At 35.6% G+C, this 9,682-nt stretch overlaps 1 protein-coding gene across 10 annotated transcripts; it reads right to left on the bottom strand.

Moving 5' to 3' along the window:
- Positions 1-1,417: 1,417 nt before the first annotated feature.
- On the bottom strand, positions 1,418-7,486 carry LOC107766835 (nuclear transcription factor Y subunit A-3). 10 transcript variants are annotated; one of them, XM_075231169.1, is made up of 6 exons: positions 7,266-7,486; positions 5,792-6,060; positions 3,397-3,497; positions 3,251-3,322; positions 2,109-2,276; positions 1,418-2,030 (listed from the first exon to the last, which is right to left on the bottom strand). In XM_075231169.1, exons 2-6 carry the CDS (start codon positions 6,057-6,059, stop codon positions 1,734-1,736), a joined length of 906 nt encoding a protein of 301 aa, XP_075087270.1. In that variant the 5' UTR covers position 6,060; positions 7,266-7,486; the 3' UTR covers positions 1,418-1,733. The 10 variants fall into 10 exon arrangements, with proteins under 10 accessions (XP_075087270.1, XP_075087276.1, XP_075087273.1 ...); XM_075231175.1 differs by having other exon boundaries at positions 5,792-6,010; XM_075231172.1 differs by having other exon boundaries at positions 5,792-6,135; positions 7,278-7,486.
- Between the last annotated feature and the right edge of the window lie 2,196 nt (positions 7,487-9,682).

Below are 9,682 nucleotides of genomic sequence, written 5' to 3'. Positions count from 1 at the left end.
CTCTGTCTCTGTCTTTGTCTCTCTCTCTCTTCGTCTCTCTACTCTCCTTCTATGTTTTTTCCCCATTTTTTCTTCATTTGTTGTTCTCTGTTTTTTTATGCTTTCTTGTTGTATAGAGTTTTAATGGAATTTATCAATGGATTTTAATCGTTTTAAGAAGAAGAAGAAGAAGATGATGCCGACATGACATACAATATACTTACGAAATTGTAGTAAAGTTGTATTATAATTGTATGTAAATTGTATTCTGTTGTAGTTGCATATATTTTTTATTTGAATGTTGTACGAAAGTTGAAAAATAGTTGTATAATGTATGAATCGTTGTGTAAAATTTGTATTTAAGTTATCAATACTATCTTTTTATATAAAGTTGTTGATATGTATCAAAATTGTATTAAGAGAGTAAGTTTTGATTGGAATTTTAGAGAGGAAGAAGTACACACTACATACAAAATATATACAAATCAGATACAAAATATACAAAAGACATATTGTATAAAATTTGTATAAAAAGTGTATTTAACTTGTATGATATTGTAGTTGTATTTAACTTGATAGAAATAATATATGAAATTTGTATAATATATAATTAGTTGTATGAAATTTGTTTTTACTATGTATAAATCAGATACAAAATATACAAAAGACATTGTATAAAATTTGTATAAAAATTGTATTTAAGTTGTATGATATTGTAGTTATATTTAACTGGGTAGAAATAATATATACTCTATAATTAGTTGTATACTATATAATTACTTGTATAAAATTTATTTTTAGTTTATATGTTGTCGAAGATGTATCAAATTTGTATCAAATTTGAATATTTCGGCATTGACACACAACTGTGTTCTTGTTAACTCCAACACAATTATATGGGCATTGAGTAATGTGATTGAGACAGTTTACATGTGGATGATTTTATATAATTTCTTGAAACAATGAATGTGGATGGAAATATAGACCGAAGGAACATTGATTAAAGGGATACAATATGATTTGCTAATAATTAACTGAGATTTTCCAACTTTTTTCTCTGTTAACACTTTAATATTAGAGCCGGTTTGGTAAAAGGTTCTTAACTAAAGAGGGGAGGAGAGAAAAAAAGAAAAAGATGTAACTAAATCCCTTAATTTAAAGCACTAATAATGGATTGTATATAAATTGTAAACAATCTTGGTTTAGGGCGGGTAATATACAAAATTAGGATAATTTTGGTAAATATGTTTCAAATATTGTATAGAAACGAAACATCCCCCACCCATTTCAAGGCCCAAACCCCATACCATTGTGAAGAGTGGAGGAATACTTTATGATCCCACCGGCCCCTACTGCGATCGGGGTATAAGAAACTCAATTTCCTATGTACAGAACCAATCAACTCCTAGAGATCTGGTTGTACAAACCACAAAAAAAAGAGAGTAAACGCAGCCACTATTTCTTTGCAATCATCCAAGTAATAAAACTTCCACAAATGAGGAATTTAAAGCAGCATACATAGAAAATACCCATGCAAGCTAATGGACTAAATAGTAGGCAATAGTTTACTACAAACGCTAACATAGCCAAGGATGACTTCCCACTTTCACTAGCAATCCTGTCACCAACAGAGGCCAAAGATAGACTTGTGATGTGAATTTTTCTTTCCCAGTTCCCTAGCCGAGAACTGAGAGGTAGGGCCGGACATCACCACAAGTACCACCTCCAGCACACTCTGTGACCCCACCAATATGTCACGAGAAGGCGGAGTAGTTCAACGGTTGCTGCTGGTCGATATCATCACAATTTGAGCCGTTGGAGATACCAGAACAAGTGGGTGTAGAATAGCTCTCCTGAAAGTTTTTTGATTGATGAACTTTGGGTTCCATTATCTGTCTGTTCAGCTGCAATGCATTAGATACTGGGGTACCCTGGACGTTGGTCACATCGGGGGATCCAGACTCCAGGAGCTTCTTCATATTGAGAAAGCGTCCACCAGGTCCTCTAGCCCTATTCAGTGCATGCCGATGGCGAGACTCATGGAGATATGGCTGAAAGTAATTTGTGAATAAGTAACCTAATTGAATCACGGCAACTAACACACATGCTGAAACACTAGGGACCCTTACCTTGCGTCCTTTTGAGAGTTTATTCTGAGCCTCCAGCTTTGCACGATACTCTCTCCGCCTGAGAATAGCCTGGTACTGTTTTGCATTGACAAATATCGGCTCATCTTGCTGATAGTCAAGAGGAAGTGGCACTCGAGCAGATATGGGGCCTAACATTTGTGGATAAACCTGAAGTAAACTGCTAGATAAGTATCTCACAACGAGTATGAAGAAGAAAAACAAACACTGGCTTTAAAAAGGACTTGTTATCAGATTTTGCAAATCATGGGCTGTTCCATACAAAAGAAATCCACTTAGGTATATCGATATAAGTACATTTAGTACTGAGGCCTGGAATCAAACTTAGTCCACTAATCACATATGACATTTGATATGTAAAATAGCATCAATAAGTGGCGGACCCAGGATTTTGTGCAAGCGGGTTCAATCTTAGAAGTACATAACTTTAGTCGTAAAATAGTTGTCAAGTGAGTTCAAATAAAATATTTATACAAAATTATGCAGCTTTAATAGTAATTTATACATATACACAATATTATTTTTTGACGAAGCGGGTTCAATTGAACCCGCTTTCCACCATGTGCGTCCGCCACTGGCATCAATTCTTTGAGTGCTGGTACCTACTTAGAAGTTTATAAGGTTCTTGAAATTTGAAAAGCAAATGCCACATGAAAGTTACAGCAGACTTACAGCTTGAACAGTGAATGATCCACAAGTTATTCTCCCATAATTAATAATCAAGGAGGTTTAAATCTTTCAATGCCTATGGACTATGGTCAGTGTCTATATGCACAAAAACCAGATAATTAAATCAAAAAGATTAACAGAGAAGTTATTCTTAGATGGAAATCTTAATTTGCAAATAAAATACTTACAATTATATTACTTAAAACATTTAGTGAGCAATTGCCTACTAAAGAAATACTATTAATTTTTTATAGAGCCATCTGTACTTAAAACTGGCAATGGCTCAAACAAACAATCTTCCAGAGGTTAAATAAAAATAATAAAAAAAGCAGTTTGATAAAGAACGTAAACTGCTAGAACGAAAAAGGTTCACCTTTTCTTTTAACAAAAACTAGAAATAAGTAATACTGCACGTCATCAGTACAAGTAGTATAGTTGAACATGAATGTACTTACCGAGGAGCATTGTCCATAAGAAGCAAGTAAACCATGACAGTAAGGATCAGAGTACGCAAAAGGTGCATAAGCCTAGAAATGACATTGTGAGATGTCATCACTTGATCAGAAATTACAGCATATGAAAAGAATTAAGAACAACTCACAATTTGTTTGTGGTTTCCTTGGTAAGTGCAATCATGCTCGTGACTCGACAGTGTTGATTCACTTTGAGCTTCATCAGGCTTTTCAATACTTTTAGAATAGCCTGAACATGATCAAAACAGATTTACCCTGGTATGAAGTATCTAAAAGTCCAAAGGGAAGTAGTGAAAGCAGAGGCAAAAACAAATTTGAGGCTAAAAGATATCCATACTCATGAAGAGCTTGTAAACCAAATATTCCCTTCATCCTATTTTTATAAGGAGTTAGACAGGATTTAAGATGTTAATTTAGATTAAGTATTATATAGAGGCAAAGAAGGGGTGTCATGGCGTAACTGGTAAAGTTGTTGCCATGTGACCAGGAGGTCACGGGTTCGAGCCGTGGAAACAGCCTCTTGTAGAAATGCGGGGTAAGACTGCGTACAATAGACCCTTGTGGTCCAGCCCTTCCCCGGACCCCGCGCATAACGAGAGCTTAGTGCACCGGGCTGCCTTTTTTTTTATAGTGGCAAAGAAAGAAAATAGTAAAATAAGTTTGATAGATAAAACATCACATCAAAGTTCTAATATTGAGTAGTTAAATGCTTGTGAAATTCTTTTGATTAGTAAATGCATGTGAATTCTTGAAAGTTGTAAAAGTTGCTTTAGATAATATTATTAGACGAATGGTGTCAAACACTTTGGGCTGTCCCAAAATGAATGACAGCCATATAAATTAGGATAGAGTAAGTAGGAAATTAAACCTGATCAGTTCTAAGATAGCATGGGATTACATGGCTAGATTGAATGTACTACATGCATGCGTAACTAAGCTGTTGAAGGGAGAAGGTTAATGACAAAAATTATTTCATTTCACAACTCTTTTGTTTCTCGGGTTCTTCAAATTTCTAGCAAATCCTTTACGACTAGGTGGCTACAATGGTCTAGCACCTGAAGCTTTAAGTTAAAGTTTTTTTCCAAGACCAACACAAGCAAAACAAAGTCCAGAGTATGAGTTCCATAGTTCCAATCTTCTTCAACAACTATCAAACCAAACACAACTCACCCATTTCATGGGTTCCAATGAAGTCCCCAACCAAAACATATAGTAACATATTAATAATAAAGCTGCATCCATGTTAAATGGATAAAGCAACTCCTATCAGTCCCGCCAATTTAGTGAAGAACTGAAGCAACTTTCTATTGGCTAGGGGGAATCTTTTTTTTTTTTAAAGAATAGGTCTTTCCTTTTTTTTTCCTTTTCCTTTTTCCATCATAAAACATCCGCAAGACTTCAAAACGGAAAGTAGACACTTGCCCTTATAAACCGGGTATTTGTATATTGAGCATAGCGGTTCTCTCTACCTTTACAAGGCGGGGATAAGGTCTGCATACACACTACCCTCCCCAGATCCCACTTGTGGAATAAAATTAGGTTTGTTGTTGTTGTTGTTGAGCATAGCTATCATCTTTCCACGATGAACGTAGTGTCCCAACAAAGAATTACAGCAATATTCGCCACATCCAATACCATGGAATGTGTTCCTCGTTATTCTATCGTATAATGGTGGTACAGTATATTATAACATTAAGCATTGATCATTGCCAAAATGTAGTTCATTTTGTCATTGTAGATAGTAGTGTCCATTCCTTTGTATCAATGAGATGATGGAAATACCACTATTTGGTGTAAAATGTTTTAACCTTATACAAGTTATTAAGATTCCAAATAATGGCTAGTACAAGACCAAAAGGACAGAGAGGTGGCACAAGTTATTCCTATAGACACGCATAAAGGACCAATTTCCAGCTTTCAGATGACTCAGTTTTAAAATTAAAAAAATATTGCAAAAAGGGTACTCAGCAACATTAGCATTCATCTTGCTATGCTCGGGTAGTTAAAGGGTATCTATTCCAAAGTTATAGGGCTCGCAAGAACTATGATTACCTGTCAACACATTTCTGAAATATGAGTTCTATGCTAACCATTCTAATTCCAAAAACAATTAATCAAGAGTTTCTTTGTACATGCCTTTATTAATTATGGATTTGTGCAATACCAGATGTTCAGAATCACTTTTGCAATCAATCCTTACCAGGCTAACAGAGGCATGCAATGCATTGGAATAAGGCTGGGGCCAATCCAATTTAATCTCAACCTACCAAACCATCAATTTCACATTTCATTCCCACATTCTTTCTCGCATTGAAAGTCTAAAGTAAGAAGAACCAAACTTTCTCTGATTACAACGAAGCATGCATTCACCACAAATTCAACCACAGTACAGTAAGTACCAGCAGAACACAGAAGATCACAGGCCATCTCCATTTGTCTTAGTTTAGGCCATAGCTTTAATATTTTTGCACACTGTATATATGCATCTTAAAACATGTCAAATAATTAAGTCGATACCATTACCTGCTTGAAAAGGCATGTTGCTTTTCCCATAGATTTTGCTTTCTCCTTCAGTAGCAACTTCAGGGCATGATTGACCCGTCGACTGAGTAGAAGAGGAATCCTGATCTTGAAAATGAAAACCGAACTGTTCGGGATTTTGAGGACCAGGAAAAGTCAACCATTGTTGCATTTGTGGTTCTTTGCTAGTCCACCAGCTAGGTCTAACACTGATCGATGGGCCTGTTGAGACGCTACTAAGATCAGAGCCTTTTTGAAGCAAGTCCTGCATTCTGCTAATCATCTGTGACCTCGTTCAGAAACTGAAAAAGTCCCGAGTATCCATACCTTACACATTAGAGTATGACCTAAGCAGAATAATTGAAAGGTGAACTTCTCTTACCTTTATTTCAGTTCCAGCATACAAATAAAGTTTTACTCTTAAGACTTGACAAACTAAGTAGAGTGTCTATTTATAATTTTGACCTCAATTTACCATGTTAACTTACATTAATGCTATATCAATAATCATATTCATCAAGGATAGTTTACTTGAAGGGCAGCTTTAGCATAACTGGTAAAGTTGTTGCCATGTGACCAGGAGGTCACGGGTTAGAGCCGTGGAACCAGCCTCTTGCGGCTGCGTACAATGAACCCTTGTGGTCCGACCCTTCTCCGAACCCCCTCATAGCAGGAGCTTCGTGCACGAGGCCGCCCTTTATCAAGGATACTTTACTTCCAGCAAGAAAAGTGCAAATCATTCAACTTGAGCGTGCATATTTGTCCTTCTAAATAGTGGGTTGCTCTAGTGGTGAGCACCCTCCACTTCCAACCAAGAGGTTGTGAGTTCGAGTGGCCCCAAGAGCAAGGTGGGGAGTTCTTGGAGGGAGGGAGCCGAGGGTCTATCGGAAACAGCCTCTCTACCCCAAGGTAGGGGTAAGGTCTGCGTACACACTACTCTCCCCAGACCCCACTAATGGGATTATACTGGGTTGTTGTTGTTGTTGTAAAGTCTCAACTTCGAATTATTTTTTTAGCAAAAAGTTAACAAAAATACTTACTATACAGCAGCCCTTCTAGTAAAATCTGAGGAGCAACCAACAAATGTATGATTTTGGTCTCGAGAAAGCATTATTTTGATAAAAGTACTTCAAAAAATAAGCAGTTTTTAGAAGCTTTAGCCAAACATACTCTAGAACAAGGGTAACAAATAAACATCAACGACATCTAAGCCTCAATCCAAACTAATTGGAGTTGGCTATACAAAACCTCAGTATCTATTTCACTCCATTTGGAACCCTTTAGAGTAACAAATCTAAGTATACAAAATTAAACATACAGTAATCTGAAAAAATCCCAAGATTTTGAAATACTAACATGCACCGAATTCAGACCCAAGAATCCACAACGAACCCCAAAATAATCAACTTTAACCAATAAAAAAATACTGAAAATAGAAAGGCTAGAATAATATTATAGCAGCAGCAGATAAAAGAACCTTCTAGAGAACCTTGTAAATGACTCAGGCACTTGTTCCCTTCTTCAAAACCCCATATTTCAGCTTCTTTCTATCAAGCTATCCTTCTTCTTCTTCTTTTTGTAACAATTTTATTTTTGCTGCCGAGTTATTCGGCTTCTTGGACGACGATTTTTTAGCTGGAAACAAAGAGACAGGAAAACACAGAGGTTTTTTCTTTTCTTTTTTCACTACGTGGAAATGAAGAAGACTTTGGTGTTGTTTTCATTTTATATATTTACAGTTGATGTTTTCTTTCATCAACTTTGTTTGTCGTGTTGTGTGGTGTATAAAGGACTATTGTTCATGAATTTCTTATTAAAATAATATCCAGATGATAATTTAGTAGGGTACGTTTGGATTGGCTTTTAAGTTTTTTTTTAAAAAAAATTTAGTGTTTGATAAAGTTAAAAAGTGTATAAAATAAATTAAAAACGGCTTAAAACAAGTCAAAAGTTTAACTTATTATTTTTTATTTTAAAAATTATTTTTACTGAAAAGTCACTTTTTTAAGCCAATCCAAACGGGCTTACAATTAAGTTTGATTTATGAGATAAGGTGAGATATTCCAGAATTAAATTTATATTTTATTTTATTGAAGGTATTAACTATTTTCAGGATTAATTTATACTTCAAATTTGGTATTATTTATCCCACCTAGGAGGTAAAATTATTAATATTGAGATAAGTTATCTTGGGATAAAAGTAAAATTTGACCATATTAGCCCCTCAGCCATGTTCGTTGTAATTCTATAGTATACAACAACAATAAACTCAGTGAAATTTTACAAGTGAAATTTTAGGAGAATAGAATGTACGCAATATTGACATTATTCTGAAAGGCAAAGAAATTATTTTCAATAGACGCTCGGCTTAAAAAAAGGGGAAGAAACGGTGACAACAAGTCATTTGTAATTTTATATGTTTGGACTATAAAATGCATTAGTGCTTTCTGTCACTGCTGGAGCGAAATACTTAAAATCTAAAGACGGTTAAACATTATGCAATAACAAATTGAATTAGTTATTAGAAATTTTATTAAAAAAAGAAATGATTCAAATGTATCTAATTTACTAAAATAACCAAGGTTAAAATTGAAAACAAAAGATTTATCCAAGTTTATCTAGTTTTTATATAAATGAACGATTCACTTTTTATTTATTTAATTATTTCGAAATTTATTTTGGATTAACTATTGATGTGATGATTTAATTGTTGTCTTGCCTAACAACGGCGTTAGGCGTCATCACAACCTATAGTGAGATTTGGGTCTTGACAACCACAAATTCAAATATATAATTTATTCCCAATTTAACGTCCAATCTCTTGGTCAAAACTCAAAATACCATTTCTAGGTTTTCTTCCAAAATCCTACAATTTCTACCAATTTTCATATTAAAATCTATATATAATCCATGTATTTAACTCATAACAAGTGGGAATCACTTACCTCATGATTAGATGATGAAAATGGCTCTTCCAAATCGCCCCAAAATCGCCTTAGCATAAGAGAAATGAGCAAAATTCCCGATTTGCAACTTATATTCTGCCCATGTCCTTCCTCTTCGCGATCGCGAAGGCCAACCAACCATGCCCAGGAAATCCTTCTAAGCGAACGCGAGGTACCACTTGCTATCGCGACCTTCTACCTTACCAACCTACGCGATCGCAAGCCAAGCTCCGCGAACGCGAAGGCCAAACCTTCCAACCTCAGACAAATACCTTCCGCGATCGTGAACTCCCTCACGTGATCATGATGAGCAACCCTCCAAGCCCGGCTACCATGTTAATGCATCGCAAAGAATAAATTCTTCCCCAGCTCTAACAACCCTTCGCGATCGCAAAGCACACTTTTGACACCAGAAACCAACAACAGCAAAGTAAAGGGAATTGGTCCGAAACACAGTCGAGGCCCCCGGATCCCGTTCAATCATACCTTATCCAATTTACCCAAGGGATCGAAACGCCACAAATTACATCAAAATCACGAATTGACGATCAAAATCCTTGTTTTAACTTTCAAACCTTCAAACTTCGTCGAACGCGTCTGAATCACACTTAGACATTCCATATCACAGCCAAACCACACACACAAGTTCCAATCAAAAAAATGAACCTATTCAAGGTCCCGAAAACACCGCCTAGAGTCTGATAACATCAAAGTACACTCCAAGTCAAACTTAGCAAATTCAAAAACTTTAAAAAATGCAAACTTTCGATAATAAGCTTCGAAATACTCTTGGACCACCCGATACTCACTCTGAGCATACGCCCACGTCTAAAATTACCTTACGAACCTATAGAAACTTTCAAATCCTGATTCTGAGGTCGTTTACTCAAAAGCCAAACATTTATCATCTCTTCCAACTTAAAACTTCCGAATTGAGAATTATTCTTCC

Source organism: Nicotiana tabacum, chromosome 15, assembly GCF_000715075.1.
Source record: "Nicotiana tabacum cultivar K326 chromosome 15, ASM71507v2, whole genome shotgun sequence".
NCBI classification, from domain to species: domain Eukaryota; kingdom Viridiplantae; phylum Streptophyta; class Magnoliopsida; order Solanales; family Solanaceae; genus Nicotiana; species Nicotiana tabacum.
The sequence above is the reverse complement of the archived record's forward strand: the minus strand, read 5'-3'. Positions and strand labels throughout refer to the sequence as shown.

Coding starts and splice junctions, on each gene's coding strand:
- LOC107766835 (XM_075231172.1), bottom strand. CDS start 6,071: ATGATTAGCAGAATGCAGGACTTGCTTCAAAAAGGCTCTGATCTTAGT. Junction 3,498..5,791: donor CAACATGCCTTTTCAAGCAG/GTAATGGTATCG, acceptor GATCATGTTCAG/GCTATTCTAAAAGTATTGAA. Junction 2,277..3,250: donor CTTATGGACAATGCTCCTCG/GTAAGTACATTC, acceptor AGTTTACTTCAG/GTTTATCCACAAATGTTAGG.